The 22,757-nt window shown below is 32.9% G+C and overlaps 1 protein-coding gene across 3 annotated transcripts in view; it reads left to right on the top strand.

The window, feature by feature from the left end:
* Nucleotides 1-22,757, top strand: part of LOC130903719 (glutamate receptor ionotropic, kainate 2) — a 113,354-nt gene that overhangs the window by 34,658 nt on the left and 55,939 nt on the right. For all 3 annotated transcript variants that reach the window (XM_057815957.1, XM_057815958.1, XM_057815959.1), the window contains exons 4-6: nucleotides 6,341-6,525; nucleotides 13,236-13,393; nucleotides 22,239-22,380. In XM_057815957.1, coding sequence (XP_057671940.1) covers nucleotides 6,341-6,525; nucleotides 13,236-13,393; nucleotides 22,239-22,380 — 485 coding nt within the window. The remainder of the gene's footprint in view (nucleotides 1-6,340; nucleotides 6,526-13,235; nucleotides 13,394-22,238; nucleotides 22,381-22,757) is intronic.

Here is a 22,757-nt window from a genome sequence, read left to right as displayed (position 1 = left end):
CATCGAATCCATTAAATAAGTTATAACTTTATTTTATTCCTTGGTTAGTATTATCGATTTTTAAAAATTACTACATACAATGAAGTTTCAAAACACGCTTTATTGAAATACAATAACAAATGTTAAAATATATTTTCCTGTAACAAAAATAAATAGTTTGGAACTCTAATAATTAAAAAGATAAAATGCTGAGTATTAATCTAGAATATTTTTGTAGACTATATTGCAAATATGGGTAAATTCCGGGCATTAAATACACGTGAACACGCTACATATAGTTAGCCAAGAGAGAAGCTTGGCTTTTCTAAATGTACTCCTGCTACCTGTAATGATCTTTGTTTATAGTAACAGCAAAGCTAAGCTTGACCGGAAACTGAACTCTTTTAAATTGAAAAGGAAGATCAGTTGGAATAATTGGAATCCGAGGTATGATAACACTTTCTCCCTTGCCGACACCTGTTAAAATAGTAGCACCAAGTATATTCTGCCCCAATTTTGTTATACGAAGCCTTGTTCCATTACATAACCGAGGAGCATCTAGATTTTGCATCAGCATTACTGGTACTGACAGTTCAAGGGAAATTAAAAACTTGACTATGAAGTACTTAGTTCAGTATCCATAATTGTATCCATCGACAAATATTCCCCCATTTCTCCTTGCACATCTTTTAAAATGTCGGTGTTAATCTTATTAACCACTTCATTTCTTGGTGCTAAGGCCCGTGACGAATTTTTAGATAATGTAGATTTACGCTTCCGAGGCATTTTTTGGACATACGCTTTCAGTGACAGTCACTGAAGGTACCATTGTAACTAAAACTCAAAAATTCCAAACAGCTGAAAACTACAGTCAATTGAATTGGATTTATAGATTAAATAGATACTAGCTTTGACCTTTTTCTCATTATGTCTTCCTCATTCTTTCCTCCTAATATCCTCACAAGTAATTTTTTCTCTCAATTAATTTAGTTTCCACGCTTTGCTTTAATGTTCTTGTATATCTGGTTTATTTTTTGCGTATGAAATTCTAATCGAGGATTTTTCTTTCTTTCATTTTATTCAGTATTTTGGGCTGCGTCATTTACATGAATTTTGATTTCTCCTTGTTGACCAATGAAAGCCCTGTCTTCTCCAACAGCTTGTAATGTTCTCGTGGTATTCATTTCGCTTCTTCGTACTATCCATTCCAGTATTATGGTAAACAACGTAGTAGATAGAGGATTTTCCTGTCTTAGTCCTATATTTGTTAGAAAGCTATCGGATGTTTTCCGTTCAATTTTTGTTTGAATTTTTTCGAGTGTCATTTTCGTGAGCTGTATCAGTTTAATTGGTATTTTTGTGAAGATTTTCTCTTGTAAGTATGTCAAAGTTTGGAAGCTGATAGAACTTGAAAATATCGGCAAATTGTATTCATAATTTATTCTTTGTGAACGAGATTCAATATATATGGTGTGTTACTGATCTTCTAGTTCGAAATCCGCACAAACAGGGTTTGTCCATACTATTTTATTTTCCTTTCTAGACACCACGCCATCATTTTGTACAATGCGTCCAAAAGTGCAACTTCGCGGGTAATTCCTTTTTTGTATCTTGGCACTATTATCGCAGTATCCCATGCCTTTGATATTATCTCATTTTCCCATATTTGTTGCGAATAAATTTCGGAGAATTTGCCGATTTTTTGGTTTTGAATGATATCTACTACTTCTTCTTTAGTTGGTTTTGGTATGTTTTCTTCCTTTTGCGTTTTATGAGTGCGATTTTATATGTTTCTTCTTTATCATTGTCTGTATTTAACATTTTCTCGTCTTCATCATCACGTCAAAAAGTTATCGCGTTTGGAAATGAGATACAATCGATGATATATTTATATTGTGATGGAAGTGATGAGACATCCAAGCACCACTCATAACTTAATGTAGTGGAAACTCTAAAGCATGGTAGGTGGCTCCATCTATTAATGGGTAGCTATGAACTATACTCTAGATATTGTAAAGAGATCTTGTCTGACACTATAGAAATATACCACAATGTTCTAGAATCATTGAAAGACCATATATAAAACAAAATCCCTCAATTTATCACTCGATACTCACGAATCGACACGAAAATCATCGAAAGCTAGAAATTTATAAGATCTCTTGGAAGCATCTGATAAAAATTACTCGTACGTTTCCTCTTGTCATTTAGTAAATTAGGAATGAATTCAATTACACTTCGTTCTGTTTTGTTTTATTCAAATTACCTCTACAGTCGAATTAACCTTAAATAGAGAAATAGGCCGACAATGCTTCAGGTTTCAAATCGTTATTTCCTTTTAGGGCGTCGAAATTTGACTAGAAAATTGTAAACGCGACACGTCGTGTCGTCTCCTTTGTCTGTTCCCCGGAAATGAGTTTTAAGTTCATTCGAAATGGTGCAAGCATCCGGCGGCGTCGCCAGGAACTTTGTGCTCAACTGTCATAACTTAATTGCATCAACCAGAATCTCAAGGGTAGAACTACATTTTCGCTTTGCTGCTCTGCATCTAATAAATGTCTTAATTAATATCGCAAAAGAGAAATTGATTTGAATATTTATGTCAAAGCGCTACAATAATGAAATGAGTATGTGAAATTTGAATGTCTTGAATGTTATGAAAACGACAAGAGTATTAACACCTGAGATCTTTCGAAAACGATTGGAAATGCTGAGCAGCCCTTTTTCCAGCAGTTCTCTTTTATTAATTTTGATTGATTTTTATTTGCTACCAGTCGGAATACATAAATATTTGACTTTTATTTATTTCTGTAATATTATATACATTTTTTCATCTAAATCTGGTAATAATATTCCACATTCACGTTCGAAATGAAACCGAATCGTAAACTTAGAACTGAGAAAGAACCACGGAAGAAATTGCTCGGGGAAACACTAAAACATTCAAATTAGTTGTGCTTTAAACTGCATTATGTTTTCCGGAGAGGAAAAAGGAATGTAATGTGGTTGAGAACTTCATGAAAAATCATTTGTTTTTCGTGTTTGGTACTAAATTAAACAGTTAATTACTGTTATAGCGCTATGAAATGAAATAAAAAAAGAAAACAAGATTTATATCAGTAATATTTTCCCCTAGATGTGAACCATAAACAGAGAAAATTTACTTTTTCTCTACTGGCATTTAAACTTAATGTTATTGACTTTTTCTGACGTAGAAAACTTGTTTTCATTATTAACCAAAGTAGAAAAATTTAGATCCCACTTGATGAGAAATAGATTTCAATCCATTGGACGAAAGTCATATCCTATTTCAGAACACAACTTTATAACCGTGCAATTTTGCCTATTTTCGCACTTTCGAGCATCTGAGACGTTCCTTTGTGGTTTAAATTTGTAGATTTGTTTCGTGCATGAAGCATAGTTTTAAGACTAAAATCTTAAGAGTTAATTTAGATACATAGACCCATTGACAGGGTGTGCAACAAAAGCGGCATCTGATGTTTGCATAAAATCATACTTGGCAATAGTATGACATATGTAAGATCCGTATAAACAATAATAATCTTAAAAAAATAATTCAAAATTTGAAATGCATTAAAAAACATGAATATATGAAAGAAATTTAGTGACCTGTGAGGTTAATCAGTGAATTATAAAAAGTGTTACATGACAAAATATAAAAAATGTTAAAATAGTTGATTATTTGATAATCTGAAATAAAAAATAAAAATTAACGAAAGTTAGATTGTATTGGGTTACGATTCTCTATATTTTGAATATTGTGATTTTAAGTTTTATTACTTTTTAAAGATATTTGATATTGATAAGAAAAAACTATTGATTATTTTGTATAATCGATATATTTTAATAAAACACATTAATATTTACCTCAAAATATAGTAAAATACAAAAAATTTTAGTTTGATATACACAATTTCTTGAAATTTAAGTAATTCTATGTGCTCTATCTTTATTAGAAATAATTGGAGGTTGCCAAACGTAACAAACATGTCAACAACTAAGTAAAATAAATTCAAAGTAAATTTATCTATGATAGAAAAAAGGCCGGGGTTCATTGCGTGCCAGCTGCAATTCCAGTGAGAAATAAGCTTTTAATCTGCTAATATCACGTTTTATTTTCCTGGAAATTTTCTTCACTATTCTCAACTAATGTTTGTATGATTTTTGTCTAATTCTATAGCTAAACTCTTGTTTCCTGTTGTTCTATCTAGCCAAGTATAGCCCACCATCGCTTGGAGGCTCTTTTCTGTCTATTAGACTCCAACAGTAAGGCAGTATCAGATATACGAGAAGGTCCCAGAAGTACCAGGTCCAACAAAGAAAACACAAAATTACCTCCTCATTGTTAAGACATTTTTGATCGCCGAGCAATTTTTTCTAGTCTGGAAACCTTGTTTCGATAGTTGCTTTGTTCCATCCATGGTTATGAAACATTGCCAAACACTCGATGGAAACATCTTCACGACGTTGTTTTTGTGAGCAAACGCGGCACCCATCTTACGCATAGCTTCCTCGTCTACAAATTTTCAATCAATAAACGATGTACTGCACTCTTTGAAATGCTTATCATGTCTTTGTAGGTCGTACGACCTCGTTTAAAGTCTGCTATCCAATATTTTACTGTTGATAACGAAGAAGTAGTCTCACCCAGAGTTGAATCTAGTTCAGTTTTTATAATTGTTGGACAAAATGCCTTTCAAACAGAAATTGTTTAACAATAACAATTTTTTCCGTGTTTACAAATTTGAAATTTGAAAACTTTCACTATTGATGGCTGCTAAACAAATATTAAACAACGTGGCGTCTTCAAACTTGAAACATATGCTGTATAGATTAGTACTTTCTAATACAATTGTATTTTTCAAGCAACTACCACCCTCTCTAGATCAGGCCAGACAATCCTCGTAATTATTGCTGATGATGCACTTTTTCTTGTTCACTTTAACTAGCTTTGTTATTTTCAAGTTTAAACCGTCCACAAAGTATTAAATAAAATTTGAGGCTAATAAATTGTTTACTTTAACTTATGGAATTTTGGTTAATAGCAACCCTGATAGCAAGAGACTTGAATAAAGTCTAGCGGAACCTGTCTATGAAATATTTTGATCTTTACGTTGTCTTGCATCATGTCAAGCGGCCATAAAGGCATAATTGCTGCATGATTCTTTCAACGGGAATTCGTACTCGGGCAACTTGATAAGTTTATTCAGTATATTCTTCTGGTAACTCAATCTTTTTTTCAAAAAATGGTGGCATAACAAGCTTCACTTTATGTCCGCTCTGATCAAAAAATGCCTTTGTTTCTAAAAATCCTTTATCAGCTGAAACAAATTAACCTTCTTTCTTTATCAATTAATCTTAATACTTAATACAATACAGTAACCTTAGATTTCAGCAAATAATTCCTCCTGGAGTAATCCAATCAAAATCATTGAATCCCAGTAAACATTTTTTCTAATAGTGTAATGTTTTTATCATTCATTCAAACTATTTCTAGTCGAGGGGTGAATCAATAAACACTGTCTTACGTACTTGACTACCAACATACAAATTTATTTAAATTTACTGGTTACACCCACTAGAATTGATGATTTTTAGTAATCTTGGCCATCACCAAAAAATCATAAACTGATATTTGTGCTTTACATTTGATAGAAGTGATTTGATTGAAAAAATTTTTGAAATACAAATTTAATCTACTGACAAAATAATGTTTGTAAAAATATATTGCCGGTAATGGAAAAACTGCTGGTTCAGCCAACTTTAAAATAAACAAAAAAACAAACAAAGAACAACAAAAAATCCAAAAAAAGACAGAAAAACTTACAAAACATACCTTTAAACCTGGAAGGAACTGTTTTTTTAGGATGGAGCTCTCTTCTTATACAAACCCAGGCTGGTCGTTAGTTTTTTTTCAGCCTGAGGCAGTGCAACCACAAACCTATCAACACAACCCTAGCCCTGCAGAGGAGCAGCTCCCATATCAGGGCCAAATCCAATGAACCTTCCTCACCATAAACAATTTTCTCTTCCCACCCAAAATATACCCAACGAATTTCTCTCTCTCCCTCTCTATTAGTGTATCTGAATTTTAAACACTACTCAAACAAATGTCTAGACAATTTGTAGACTTAGGATACAAGCTTCAAGAAAATAGAGCAAAATAATTGAATAAAAAATTGGCTGTTTATCACTTTGTGTTTGAAATGTTTTGGATAGCAATTTGATCTGAAACTAAATTCAAATCTTATTCTCTAAAAAATAACGTTCTTATATTATTTCTAACGAATATTTTTCTCTTCCATCTGTGACGAATTTTATTCGAATTTTCGAATTTCAGTGTGTCACTTACTTCGCAATGGAGTAGCGGCAATTTTTGGTCCACAATCTGCTCATACTGCTAGTCACGTACAGTCGATATGCGATACAATGGAAATTCCACATCTGGAGACTCGTTGGGACTACAGACTCCGCAGGGAAAGTTGCTTAGTTAATCTTTATCCGCATCCTACTACTCTGTCAAAGGTAAAGTGCCTATTTTACATTTTAAAAGTTACTTTTATATAGGAGATACTCCTAATTCTTGATTTATTGTATCATGCAAAATGTTGTTACGTTGATTTGTATAGTTTGAACTAGTGACAGATTAAGCAAACGCGAGGCTCGTAGCAAATTATTTTGAAGGACTCCCGATACCATGGTTTCATAAGTATCAGTGGTAAAAAAAAATTTAATACTCAATACGTTTATTTGCAATCTTTTCGCTACGACTATTTATTTAAAACTGAACTAACTGCGCTTCATAAACTTATTTATACGCCACAACTAGAATTCTACGAAGCTCTAGAACAAAAAAAAATAAATAGACTTTCCTAGAAATCATTTAATACTGTAATAAATCGCTTTCTATAATAAAAAGTTTATCAAAGGTGCGTCCACCATTTATAAAGGCACCACGCTGATTCGCCGAATTTTAAAATTCCATTGTAGCTGAGTAGGGCCGGTCTAAGGACCCATTTCGCGAGCTTATTCGTGATATGCTCTGACAAGTGGATACAGAAAGCCAGAGCAATTTAGAATGATTTTAATAAAAAATTAACAATTGGAAACTGGTGACAAAACACAAATATGTTTTACAATATATCTTTAAGTTTATCTTGAAGAGCGCCAAACTGAACATTATAAAACAAACAAAACGATTGAAAACAAGATTCTACCTCTCTTGTATATACATTCTAATCCAACTTTGGATCCTTTACTACCTGTGTAATTTTCAGAATTCAGGAAAAGCCGTCTTGTCTCTTTTCGTTTTCTCATTTTAAACTAAGAAAACGCATTTTCTCTTCCGTACGCTTTAAAATAACATAATAATTCAAGTTTTCCCTTGGCGCAGTTAAGTCTCTGAGGAAATTAGAAATTTTATCCAAGAAAATACTCCACCTTATACATATTATAGTTTTTAACAATTATTATACTCTTTAATCTGGGATTATTTATATTTTAAAATACTTGGAACACTTCTTTTTCTCGTTGATTCTCGTTAAATAAGACACCAAATAATCTGTTTCATTAGGCAAGTTTATTAACTTATAACAAGTAAGATTATACGCGAGAGAGTCAGTTAGTGTGATAGTAATAACATACTGTTTGGTTTTCTTAACGTTTATGACCTTTATTAAAATACCTGGACGTCGATTATGCCCAAAATTATTCAAGTGAGAACAGAGACTGTAGGCTCAACTGGTGTTCCATTAGAGAAACTGTTCTCAATGCGAGGTTCAAGCTCTGATTCACACTCACTTGTTTTTCTCAATTTCCTTCCCTATTTTCTTAGTACCTATCTCTACCTTTTCTTTTTAAAACTATTTTTATATCATAATTTGGTTTTTTCAGTAAACCGCACCATATTTTCACTAGTTTTCGATCACTTCATCCACACTCTTCCATGATGCAATATCCACAAACTATTAGTTGTCAGATTAATCTAATTTCCGCAGCAGTGGACGCTTGGTTTAACAGAGAACATAGCGTGCAGACTCTGCTATGTGGATGACGAAACTTCTATCCACATTCAATCGCGAAAGTCTACGGAACTCCATATTATTACACCGGGGCTGTAGAAATAGAAAAATAATTATTTGTATGCCAAGGACTTTGAATAAAACAAATAATTTCAGAAAATTGAAAATTTAAGGTTATGCAAAATAATCGAAGTGAAACTGTCAACTGTCAATATTGAAGTGGCTAGAGTTGTCTACTCCAAAGCATCCCGAAAGTGTATTACAGTACTGAACTGTCACTTTCACTACATAGAACACTCAAAACGCAACTATCGGAATGTAAATGAATACAGAACGAACAACTTTCAGATGGCGTCGTCTAAAAAAGATTTTTGGTGGCTAGATCCATCCCACATCTCACCAACTTTCTGAAAAGACAGAAATAATTAGATTAGCTATAAACACCGAGCATCCCTATGCCGCAGCAAGAAAAGGGAACATAATAGATTCTTTGGATCGAGCATTTCTACATATATATTTTTCTCAACACTAGAACAATTCTCAGAAGAGGTCATATTATCAAACACCCACGTGAAAGTCCTGCGATTACCATATTTTCCAACAAAATAATGATGAATGGTACAGAATTTCAAGTTTCTAGCTTTACTGAAACTTCATAATTAACAAAACTCAATTTTAGTCTTTAGTCTTATCTCGGAAAGGGTTGTGCTGAGGAAATTTTGTTATAGGAAAAACCCATCTTAATTTTAAACGAGCAAACACCTTCTGAATTTTGTCACATGAATTTAGAAAAGTTCTGTATATAATATATAATCTATGCCTAAATATATCCTTATCTACAAATTTCTCATGAAGCCTATATGGACATATGGAATAGAGCTGTGGGGTTGCTCTTCCAAATCTAATACAAATATTATTCAGAGATCCCAATTTAAAATATTCCCTGGTATGTAATAAATAACACTATTCACGTAGACCTGGGAGTGCCCACTGTACAAGAAGTTATCCAAGAGAGGATCATCAAATACCACAAAACTATAGAAACTCATCCAAATCCAATACTAGAGGAGTTGTTGACGCCACGAAACGCGAAAAGACTGAAAAAAAGTTGGTCAATATGAGTTATAAGAGGTTGCATCACTGGATGTAAGCCTCACCAAGACATTATAGATGTTAGATTATCTAACACTCGCGAGCAAATTAACCTATAGAATGTAAAAAATATTCTGATTGTTAACAAAAACTTGTAGTCTTATGACTAGCATTTGTATGTCCAATCATTTCATACAGCATTTGAACGATGTAAATAATCTTATTTGTTTACATCAAGTTCTCTAACTTCATCAGATAGATTGTCCATATTTTTGTACCATTCAGAGTTATTTTTAGAATGATATTATATGATAAAGTTTATTTTGAAGTTGTTTGTTACACTAATTAATTATTCTATAAATTTTTTTTTCATTCCAAGCAAGTTAAACTTTGCTCTCTTTTATCTGGAATAAACTCGAGCCTTGAATTTAATATTCCAACAATGAGTTGATAAGTAGGTGGATTTCAACTAAGAAATTTAATTCGTTCTGAGAATATGCGTGTATAAATAGAACGAAATCATTTCAACTGATTAAGTTTATTTTCACCTCAACGGCTATATTATATATATACATATACAGCGGGAGTCTTTCAGCTTTCTTTCCGCATCCCACATTTCTATCTATCTATCAGGTCCTTGAGTATCTTCCTTGCCTCCTCCTATTCAGCGGTCGATATTTCAATGCTTTTTTCGGCCATCTGTTCTGATCCATCCTCATCACATGTCCGTACCAGAGCAGTTGCTTAGTCTGTATTCTCTCTGAAGTCGTGTATACTCTGTTCTGAATATTCTGCGCGATCTTCTGAAGTAGTCCATTTCTAAACCTCTATATTTGTCTCCTGTCTATCAGTTATTTGCCGGTACTAACATTAATACGTTAAAATAAGTTCCACTATGACTTCATTAATTTTTTATGACCACAGCAATGAGTTCAGAATTTGTGAAGCTTTTTTCCCTTGCTGCACTTTATTTCTTATATCGTCTTTTGTCGTTCCATATTCCATATTCCAAAATTATACTTCTTAGGTATCGTTCAAGCCTATTTATTTGCAGTTCGGGGTCTACTTGTGAGCTTTCCACCGGCAAATATTCTGGTTTTGACATAATCATATTCAAACCCCATTTTACATATTCGTCGTCCAACTTTCTCAGCATATAATCTGCATCGTCTGCGTCGCCAAATGCAATAACTTGGTCGTCTTGTTAACAATAACTTGTTAAGCATTCCCATTCTCGCAATTTTAGTTCTACAACTACTCAGAGCTTCCTGAATGTATGTTTAAAATATTTTCTCAAACCTTTCGAATACGAAAATGGTTTTGTTAGGGTATTTTCCAACTTAACTACACCTTTCGACTTTCTGTATATGTTCTGAATAGCTCGAATATTAACCTTTTCACTGCTACGCCCTTCTATAGTCGGGCCAGTGAAACTTCCCGGCTTTGCCCCATTTTAGTAAGTCTAGATGAATGTTCTGTGCCTGCGGACAATCCCTAAAGTCGGACGCAAGATTTTCATCATCTGACTTCTGCAACTGATTAAAATAGTCCCATAAACGCATTTTAATGGAATTTATAAATTATCTAAGAAGTAATACTAGCAGTGAAAAGGTTTTAACATTGCTGAGGTCACATTTTGTCAATATATCGTATAAAGCGTTCTCAACGGCACCATGTCGTAGACCTTTTCAAGATCCACTAGGTTACTAAATGTCTGGCTTCACGTTTCTTTAGTACTCCCATCCTTCTATTTCAATCATATTTTCTGGAATTCTATTTTTTAAAACTTTGCCGCACAACCTATTGCGCTCGTGCGCACGATAATTGTCACTCGCCTTCTATCTCCTTGTATATTAATGTAATATACGTCAAATTCCTGTTCTCTGGGATAAACTTTTATCGGGAATAAGCTCCAGTCTTGAATAGTCCAATAATAAGTTTCTGGGAATTTGAATAGAATCCTGTCTCATTACTTACTATTTGATAGGAATTTATAGTTGAGAGCATCATTGGAGTGTACATTTCCAAAAATGAAGTGGTAAATAATAATGTGAACGACATATGGGTTTAGAAAAACTTTCACACGACCTGAACGTTTCCCTGGACGTTACTCTCTTTTTCTTTAAGTGAGTATCGGTCTTCTCTACTCTACGCTCTCTCACGTGTAAAAAAACATTTGTGTTCTCTGTTGAAAGACGTGTGCATTGGAGAGATCAAAATTTATATGACGAGGGTAGATATAAGTTATGAAACATCATTAAAGAAACTACTAGATATTACCTTGGTTTCATTAACAAGTTGTATATGAAGTTTCGAAATTCAATCATAAAATTTCAACTCTCGGCTGAGAGAGTTTCGAACAGTCTCGGCTACGGATGGAAATAAACTCGTGGATTTTTAATTAAATCACAGGTAGACCTATTTAAATACGATAACGGTCAGAAAAAGCTGAAATTTTCGGCTAACTTTGACTTACTTAGTGTTCATTCAATGTACGACTAATCCACAAAGAGCAAATATCCCAAATTCCACTAAAATTGTAATATACATCTGCTAGTTGCAGCTGCTGCGCTTATTTTCGTAGGGCAGCTAGCACAGATTGTTTTAAATTTCCATTATGTAATAAGACTCAACCTATATTGCGATAAGTGTATAATCAAGAGTCATTCACAAGAAAAATACTTGATATATGAATCCTACATTAATTCAGAAAAAAACGTAATAAACGTCCCATATTGTAAAATGAGAAAAACGCAACAATTATGATGAAAAGTTTCGTTGCTTCGGCAAGTGAGTTCTATTCCATAAGACGAGACCAAAGAAGTTCTGACTGTACCTTTGAGAACCTCAAATCACTTCTAAACTATTAAAACCTTTAAAACAATTAAATGTGATTTGCCGGAACTGGAACCAAGCGTGATTGAGGATTCGGTCCCAGAACAATATTTATATAAATTGCAAATTTGCATATTCGATCTTACGCTTTTCTTCTTTAAAACAATCTTCAGTCTGTGTCATACGAAGCAACATCATCAAATTATAAAATTATTCCGAAATTTTTACGAGTGTTAATTAAGTTTGAGATCTCAGTACTTAACAAGAAGCAAAAGCGACGCCTATTGATGTCTTTTTTCAAACACTTGTCTATACAAGCCGAAGTTTTCACACAATTTTTGTATAACTACTAAAAAAAGTATCAGTCACCCTTTTCTAATCAAGTTTCCGGGGGTTATATCTGCTCCCGTTAAAAGATTGACGAGATTTTATTGAAAAGCAATCTACAAACTGTCTCTTAAATATAAATGTGTAGTAGCTTCGTCAAAGAGGCGATTTATAAAGCATGATACGTTTTAAAATTAAACTATGTATATGATCAAATCGTAGATAGATTTCCGATAGGCTATAAATAAAAGACAAGTTTATATAGAACAATAATTTTACTACCAAAAGATTGATACACTTCCGATTCCTTTTCGATATAGTCACCGAAGAGATTGAGACATTTGTCATAACTGTGGACAAGCTTTTCAATATCCTCTTCCAAGAAAGATGCTGCTAATGTAGCCAAATCGTTCAGTAGCTATAGAGTACAAAACAGACTTTGAAACTTCTAGAAATTCCATAGACAAAGCAGTAATGATAATTCTGCGATTTTCTCTAATCATTCTGTCAACTCGTTGAACCAGGTCATTGGAAACGAAAAATTTGCGTCCTTAGCGTACTTCATCATGCACATCATTACGGTCATCTTCAAATTTTCGACACCATTCACGCACAACACCATCACTAATGAAGTTTTTCCCATACACACTCCAGCACTCCAGCACTATGGCCTTCAGCCTGTAGAAAACGAATCACACTTCGCAATTCACTCTTGGCGAGAGTATCAATAATTGTGGACATGTTTACGTGGCTGTAGCACAACGCCGACTGACGCCTGAGTATCAACAATAGCGGAGTGTGTAGTGCGAGAGCTTCGCAGTCTCCCTTCTTCTGCCCGCGTAGCGTCTGCATGGAGCGATCGGAGGTTGAAAAAAACGGCCCTCGTATTAAAATCAATCATTTTCTCAACTTTTCTGTTGTTGTTGTTTTTAATTTTTGACGTATTCAAAATTGTTTCAGGCATACGTTGATCTAGTCAAAGCATGGGGTTGGAAATCATTTACGATAATCTACGAGAACAACGAAGGACTCGTTCGTCTACAGGAATTACTCAAAGCTCATGGACCTTATGAGTTTCCTATAACTGTGCGCCAATTGGGGGAAGCTTCGGACTATAGGTGATGAAAATATAAATTTTGCAATACTATAAAATGATAAAAACATTGAATTACACTCTCAATTTATTTGTTGATCAAAAATTCACAATATACAATTTCTCCATTCGCAACGTAGAGAAAATTTCTTTTTTTAATATTTAATCAGCACAAAAAGTTCTATACCAATTGTATAACACAAACACAATCAACAACCTACTTCTTCTTCTTTCTTCCATAATAGGTAAAACGTCTTCGATATCATTCGTCAACCTCACCCTAGATTGTCATTCCACCTCTTTCGTGGTAGACCTCTACTCCGTGCTCCAAATAAGATTTATCACTTGGTATTTTTACCATTCTATCGTCTGTCATTCGACTTATATGTTGATTGCATTGTTTTATATCCAGTAATACCAATTCGTTAATGTTATCACATAATCGTCAGAGGTTTTTTCTTTTTATAGATCCGCCTAGAAGTTTGTATCTCTGTGGTTTTCAAGAGTAGTTTCGTTTTTGATGTTTCTGTCGTATTGGTCATCATAGGTCTGCCGCTTTGTAAATTCCTGCCTTTGTTTCTTGTCTCAGGTGTTTGTTCCGCCTTACATACGCATTACACTGTTTTTCTGTGATATTAAACAAATTAAATAATCTTTGAAGATCATCTTTTTCGGTACACATCGTGGCGTCATCGGCACATCACAGGATTTTGATTTCTCTGTCACCTATTCCATTACCTTTGCCAAGCCGCACCGTTTTATGATTTCATCCTTTATTATGTGAACATATGGAGGGTGTGGAGGTAAGGAAAACCATGTAGGTTTTCAAAAGAGCGCCACAAACTATCAGCTAAACCGGCACATATCTTGAGGACTCGTCAAAAACTAAGTTTGGGTAACAAGTATTAATGCATCCTCTGTATATCCTTGGCTTTGTAATGTCTCCACAAAATTCTCTTAAGGGTGTTAAACTGACTTCAAAAGATGCTTCTTGGAATTACTGGGTGAGGTGTGGTTTTACTAGAAGTGGCAAAAGATCATCGATCAGAACGACACAGATATAGTTAAATTTTATATTAACGAGTCCACATTGAAAAACGTTTTTTAAAATCCAATATTACAACATTATTCACTTGATTTGCTTAGAAAATCGCTTTGTACGTAAACTGGAAGTGCCAGTTTGAGATTTCAATTAACCAGAATTGTTTATTTCTACAAAAATATTTCACTCTCGTTGTACCTTCTTCCGTAAGAAAATTAAAACTTCCATTTATATTGGTTGAAATTAATCACTTTTGTAATAACTTATTTATCATTCAAATAAGGAATTTCAAAATTATACGCACTTCAAAATAATATTTAAATGTTTATGTAAATATTACACCGCGTTGCACCTAATTTTCCTTGGGAATTGTATATAGCAGATATCTCTCCTCTCATTATAGCTTTTTATCAATATTTTACTCAAATTAAATCTAGTTTTTTATTAGCATCAACATGAAATTGTTGATAAATGCATATGTTAGCGGCCAAACCCGAATTTGTCTAAAGTTCGATAGGATAAACCAGTTTAACCTAGGCCAAATGGATAAACTGAATAACAAACTCCGTAATAGTAAGAATAATCATTTTTATTGAAACAATAATGATTCGTCGTTGAAAGCTATGGATAATTGTTAATACAATGCTTCTCTAATATAATTTTTAAAATTGTTATTTATTTTTACATGGTGTGCTTTGGTGGTCCTCAGAATTGCAGAGTATTTTGCACTGGCATCTGTTTGTGGAACACTTTTTGTTGCAGCTGCATCCACAAAACAAAACCTTGGCCTAATCCAACCGAATGTTTCGTAGCCGCAATTCTTAACGATATTTTAGAGCCTTGGTTTACATCTGCTACCTCTAAAAATTTTGATTGCAAATGTCAAATTCTGATCTGAAGTTTGACCTGAAGTCGGGTTTGGTAACATATACACTTTCAAACAATTTTCCAACTGAAAACGAAATTAATCGGATTGCCAGAGCTCAACTTTGAAATAACCCACAGCTGATTTATGGATGACATTTTATCCTAACGAGGGTCAGTTTTAATTTACTGGGGTACAAAATGTTACAAGAACTTCTAGAAATAAACAGCTAAATTCATTGTTTCCCAAAAAAAAAGTTTTAATTCAACCTCGCTAACGTGAATAATAGGATCACTGGAGATGGCTAACTCTGAAAAAAAAAGGAAACAAATTCATTTATATTGTGAAAACATCGACACAATGTTTCATACTCTATTATACAATGAGGTGGAAAATATTTTGTATCGCATGTTCAAACTGAAAAATTGATACTTTAGATACGAAAAGAATAAATACGAGATATTGCAGTGAAAAAATTGTGTCAAATCCTTACTGGAGAAAAAACTAGATCGAGTAGGGTATAATTTTTGACCAGAAGTTAATATTTAATACTCCGCATCATGAAAAAATTTGAAGAAAATGCTACAATTTCATCTATCCACTTCCTGTTTGGTTTTTCCATTCTTCTGTTTTTTCACATACATTGCATCCTTTATATCCAACTAAGTGTTTAAGCATATACTGGGTGAAATGCTTCCTAATGTGAGTAATCCTTTGAATTATCGCTCTCAACTAAGCTTAGATATCTTTGGATGTCATGTCGAACACTTATTGTGATAATGAAGACGTGTATGTATACTGTAGTAAATTGGATAGTTTTCCATTGTTTCATTCCTGTACTTTATTCGTAATATTTTTTGGTATTGCAATTTAACCTCAACAGTATCAAACAGCAATGATAAAATGTCATTTTTGACACATAAATCACAGCCAACTCACAATTGTTTTGTTCAGAAAAATCAAAACAAACTAATAATTTACGGCATAGGACAGTTTGTTAAAAAATGAGTATGTTGATATTACTTTTCGATACTTACATAAAATACAGGGTGATTCATTTGAAAAAAATAAAGATAATAAAGTATTAGTATTTTGATTCACACTGTATCATATTCATTGAATTTTCATTCTTTAATTTCTCTTACATTGAACAGGGTATCGAACTTGTTATGATTTGCCCTAGATTATTGGATTGGGGAAGTCAAACTTATTCCAAATGTTCAATCAAATTTAGGGTGTTTCAATTAGAAAAATTTAACTTTGATATGGCAAATTCTCGATTATAAATAATTTTGTAATAAAAAGAATAATAAATTTTCAAATTGATATCTCAAAGGACAAAGGAGGCACTGAACTTTATCACTAATCAATATCCCTGTGTAGAAGAACTAAATAGTTTATTTTCCACTATATTGATCAACCACTCTGTCAAATCATCATATATCACGCTAAGGACTTTTGTTGTGGGTTTGTACAATTTTATGTACTGAAAACAGTTCAAACTTCTTCCTCGTTTGACTTGATGTATGTTTCCATTCTAGTACGTTCATAGTTTTCATTTAAGTCTCCAATTCTGTCAAAAACTTTGTAACGACTACTCATACTTTCAGTTAAACTATGAACAGGGATGATGTTCATAAAAGTTTCATAAAATTACTAGTGTAAACTGTAAACTTAGGAGTACTGATGAATATTATTTTTTTGATAATTTAGTACATTAGGCTAAAATGTTGAAGATTTTTTCAAAAAAAACATTGTCTTACAGTATGAGATATTTTGAATGTCCTTAATAGTAAGGTGACGACTTTTAAACGTAATCGGAAGAAAAATGAAAAGCCATTTAGTTATAAATCTAAACTGAAGTTTTGTTCTTATTTTTGAGACACTCGTTTGTTTGTTTTTGAATGGGATAGGGACATTTTCAAGTAGGATATGTATAATTTCAGAAATTGTCCTGATATAGGAATACTTTTCCTCTGCCTACTTTTAAACGTAATCGGAGAAAAAATGAAAAGCCATTTAGTTATAACCGAAACCCTTTCTCCGAAACTGAAGTTGTGTTCTTATTTTTGAGAGACTCGTTGGATTGTTTTCGAATAGAATAGGGATATTTTTATGTAGGATAGGGTTAATTTCTGAAATTTCCATGATATAGGAGAACTTTTCCTCTGGGCTTTGGAAAAAAGATGGCTCTTCAAACCAAACCCAAACGGCATTTGTAGAGTGAAGTTGAGTGGTTGTTGTAGAGCGGTAAAACCGCTGAAAACCTGTAACATCGACGATCGACGAGGTGGGATTTGTAAATAAATATTCACCTGATAGTGTTCATTGGTTAGAAAATCTAATTAGAGAAAAGCATGGAATATTGAAGGGCTCTTAATTCTTTAATTGTTGTAGTAAACGATGGAATAATTAAGTATATATAATTTTGTTAACCTATTTCATGATGTTGCAACAACAATGTTATACTGATGGGAATAAAATGTCCAAACTTTGATTAACTGAACTACAATTCATACGAATTTATAGAGGAGTAAATATTTATTATTATATTTATTATATTAAGTGTATTGTTTGATATTTTAATTTCTTTATAAAATTTTAAATGTGTTTGAAAGAAAATTTCTTCGAAAAGTGTTCAATTAATACGAATGCTGTTGGTGAAGACGGTTTTACAATTAGGGAACTTAAACTATGCTTACCCTAGTGCATAAAGCCTTTAATATATATTATTAAAAGTTCTATTTTGTAAAGTGTTTTCCTCATATTCAAAAGAAAGCTATTCTCATTTCTTTTCCTGAAAATACATAGCCAAAAGCAAAAGACTTAAAACTTATAAGCATATTACCAGTGGTATCAAAAATCCTAGAAAGACACGTATACAACCAAGCCTGGCGAGTTCGTCTATTCGTCTAACTTTATATCTGACAATCAATCAAGCTATAGGAAATTTTCCTGTACGTCAACTTCAACTCAATTCAACCATTAGTTTGGTGGATATGATTTTTTGAAAATTTGTATGTTTCATATCGATATTTGTGCATACGTAATTCCTATAATGGTTAAGCTAGCGACTCGTTGATTTTTTTCCAGTTGAAACTTACCTCACATATGATTTCCTCAAAATTTCAATTCAATCCAACCATTAGTTTGGTAGATATGATTTTTTGAATATTTGTATGTTTCATATCGATATTTGTGCATACGTAATTCCTATAATGGTTGAGCTAGCGACTCGTTGATTTTTTTCCAGTTGAAACTTACCTCACATATGATTTTCTCAGAATTTCAATTCAATCCAACCATTAGTTTGGTAGATATGATTTTTTGAATATTTGTATGTTTCATATCGATATTTGTGCATATGTAATTCCTATAATGGTTGAGCTAGCGACTCGTTGATTTTTTTCCAGTTGAAACTTACCTCACATATGATTTCCTCAGAATTTCAATTCAATCCAACCATTAGTTTGGTAGATATGATTTTTTGAATATTTGTATGTTTCATATCGATATTTGTGCATACGTAATTCCTATAATGGTTGAGCTAGCGACTCGTTGATTTTTTTCCAGTTGAAACTTACCTCACATATGATTTCCTCAGAATTTCAATTCAATCCAACCATTAGTTTGGTAGATATGATTTTTTGAAAATTTGTATGTTTCATATCGATATTTGTGCATACGTAATTCCTATAATGGTTGAGCTAGCGACTCGTTGATTTTTTTCCAGTTGAAACTTACCTCACATATGATTTCCTCAGAATTTCAATTCAATCCAACCATTAGTTTGGTAGATATGATTTTTTGAATATTTGTATGTTTCATATCGATATTTGTGCATACGTAATTCCTATAATGGTTGAGCTAGCGACTCGTTGATTTTTTTCCAGTTGAAACTTACCTCACATATGATTTCCTCAGAATTTCAATTCAATCCAACCATTAGTTTGGTAGATATGATTTTTTGAATATTTGTATGTTTCATATCGATATTTGTGCATACGTAATTCCTATAATGGTTGAGCTAGCGACTCGTTGATTTTTTTCCAGTTGAAACTTACCTCACATATGATTTCCTCAGAATTTCAATTCAATCCAACCATTAGTTTGGTAGATATGATTTTTTGAAAATTTGTATGTTTCATATCGATATTTGTGCATACGTAATTCCTATAATGGTTGAGCTAGCGACTCGTTGATTTTTTTCCAGTTGAAACTTACCTCACATATGATTTCCTCAGAATTTCAATTCAATCCAACCATTAGTTTGGTAGATATGATTTTTTGAATATTTGTATGTTTCATATCGATATTTGTGCATACGTAATTCCTATAATGGTTGAGCTAGCAACTCGTTGATTTTTTTCCAGTTGAAACTTACCTCACATATGATTTCCTCAGAATTTCAATTCAATCCAACCATTAGTTTGGTAGATATGATTTTTTGAAAAGTTGTGTGTTTCATATCGATATTTGTGCATACGTAATTCCTATAATGGTTGAGCTAGCGACTCGTTGATTTTTTTCCAGTTGAAACTTACCTCACATATGATTTCCTCAGAATTTCAATTCAATCCAACCATTAGTTTGGTGGATATGATTTTTTGAAAAGTTGTGTGTTTCATATCGATATTTGTGCATACGTAATTCCTATAATGGTTGAGCTAGCGACTCGTTGATTTTTTTCCAGTTGAAACTTACCTCACATATGATTTCCTCAGAATTTCAATTCAATCCAACCATTAGTTTGGTAGATATGATTTTTTGAATATTTGTATGTTTCATATCGATATTTGTGCATACGTAATTCCTATAATGGTTGAGCTAGCGACTCGTTGATTTTTTTCCAGTTGAAACTTACCTCACATATGATTTCCTCAGAATTTCAATTCAATCCAACCATTAGTTTGGTGGATATGATTTTTTGAAAAGTTGTGTGTTTCATATCGATATTTGTGCATACGTAATTCCTATAATGGTTGAGCTAGCGACTCGTTGATTTTTTTCCAGTTAAACTGAAGTTGAAGTCTGGTTAAATTGGTAAATGAAATAAGATCTAGAGAAAATCTAGGATAGGCTACCTGCTTGTCGTTACTTGAATTTACCAAAGCATTCGATACCATTGACCAGAATATACTTTTAGTCAAATTAAATTATTTTTGCTTTTCTAACCTTGCTATCGACTTTTTCAGATCATATATATCAATTAAAAATAATGAGGTGGTAAATGTATTTGCTACTGAAACCGGGAGTACCCCATGGTTCTATTTTAGGTCCTTTATTATTTTCTTCATATGTAGCAGATCTGTTTAAACAATTCCAATATACTACAGTATGCAGACGATTCATAATGAAGTTCTTTCTGTACTCTATGCTCTTATATATAATATATAAAATAGGTACCACGAAAACAATAGGGAATTAAAGGAGTATTTTCGACTTCACATATATTTACCTTCCCTGGATAATATTATTACGGATTTCAAATAAATATTTGATAAAAATACGATGAATTTATTCAACTTCAACACAATAATATCTAGTTTTTCATATTTCATATTATTTTGTAAAAATAATGAAAATCTTGACACATTACATTTGATTATACTTTATAATTGTTTTACTAATGATATAAATATTTCATACTTCATAAAACTATCTGAAGTAAATGTTTGGTTACAAATTGCACTTGATCTAAGATTAAATGTTAAAGCATCGGGAAGTTTGAGACGGTACATAATCAAATATTAATTTTCAATTTCGTCGACCTCTCTCATATCCATCAAACGTTGTTAGAACACCATATTATCATCATCAACGTGATTATTAAACCATCAGTGACCTATTTCCATACATACAAACCATTACCTAACTCTCGGCTATACAGCAGCGCAACCAAATTGGGATGATTAAAAATATATATAACATACAGCACGATCTGCAAAGGGATGATTACATAATCTGATGATAATTAGTGACTGTTATATGTCAAAATGAAGTATTATCAAAACACTAAAAGGTTTACAAACACACTATTCAACTACTGTATTAAGAACCAAGGACTAAGGTCAGAAAATTGCACGCCATCCTGTGACTTTGGACGGAGCTCTTGAGGATTGGTGTCAGCGCAAGTGCGATCTCTTTTTTTTATTCACAAGCCCACATTACTATATAAACCATGGCATCTTCAGGAACAACACACAGAAGACGTATAAACTAGCCAACCTGGGTACAAGGTACCTCACAGGTCATCATCGCCGCCTTAATATTCGTATTCATCAACCTTGAACATCCCCAGGATGTATATATTCAATTTAATATCGAGACTCCGGTGGACGACGTAGATGTTGGCTACCCTGGATACCAGATACCTCGTAGACCGTTTCTATCATGATATTTGGGTTCAGCGATCTCGAAAGCTCCCGAGCAGTAAAATTAAGTTGATTTTTCATTTTTTAACCATTCGAAATGCATTTTTCTTCTGTACAAATACATTTATCATTTCTTATTATATAATTTTTATTATCAAAGCTTTCTAAGGTTTGCCCGAATCGATTGCACTTTGTTGATCCATCTTACTGCTCAGACATTCCAAAGTTTTTAGCTTTATTTTTCATACTCGGTCTTTTTATACGTTATTAACCATAATTTCTTCTTCTGGTATATTTCGTTGTTAAATTATGACTACGTATTTAGTCTTCTTGGTATTAAGCTTTATATAAAGTACGGTCAAGTTAAACGATAAGAATTACAATTCTTATCGTGTGTTTCACAAATACCTTTACCAAAGATTCTATTACATAAAGTCGTCATTCCAAAATATTATCTGCACTGAAATAATAAAGAATGAAATAAAATAAAACTGGACCCTTGTACGGAAATATTGTCGTCCATAAATCAGGGTGTAGTTAAGTCTGCTTGCGGTGGTGGAATATAACCCCGTTGATTTACGTTTTTCAGGCCTTTACTGAAACAAATAAAGAACTCTGCTGAATCCCACATAGTGCTGGATTGCTCGACTCAAAGGATTTACGACGTCCTGAAGCAGGCGCAACAGATCGGGATGATGAGCGACTACCACAGTTATCTTATCACGTCTCTGGTGAGTATTCCATCGCTTTTCGGCTTTAAGTTAATGCTCATGTAACTGTGTTTATGAGGGACTCGGGATGGTCTAACGTTAGCTAAAAGTAACTAACTATGAATTATGATAGAAAACTGAATATTCCAAATTTTCGTTATACGAGGAAGCTTTACAATTGAATCATTTAAATTGAGATCAAAGTTGATAACATTGTTGAAAATTCGTACAGAAAAGAAATTTATATTGTAAAAATATGCATATGAAGGCAGGGCTGGCTAGACTTTGCCAAAAACGTTTCTGACAAGTTGAGACCTCGCAAATTGTCGCGTTTTAATCTCTCAATCGATATCATAAATAAGTTGATTAATTTTTGGAGAAGATTGTCACAAGGAACG

The sequence above is a fragment of the Diorhabda carinulata genome, chromosome 2 (genome assembly GCF_026250575.1).
Source record: "Diorhabda carinulata isolate Delta chromosome 2, icDioCari1.1, whole genome shotgun sequence".
Classification (NCBI taxonomy): domain Eukaryota; kingdom Metazoa; phylum Arthropoda; class Insecta; order Coleoptera; family Chrysomelidae; genus Diorhabda; species Diorhabda carinulata.
Note: the sequence above shows the minus strand (reverse complement) of the source record. Positions and strands in the feature narration are given on the sequence as shown.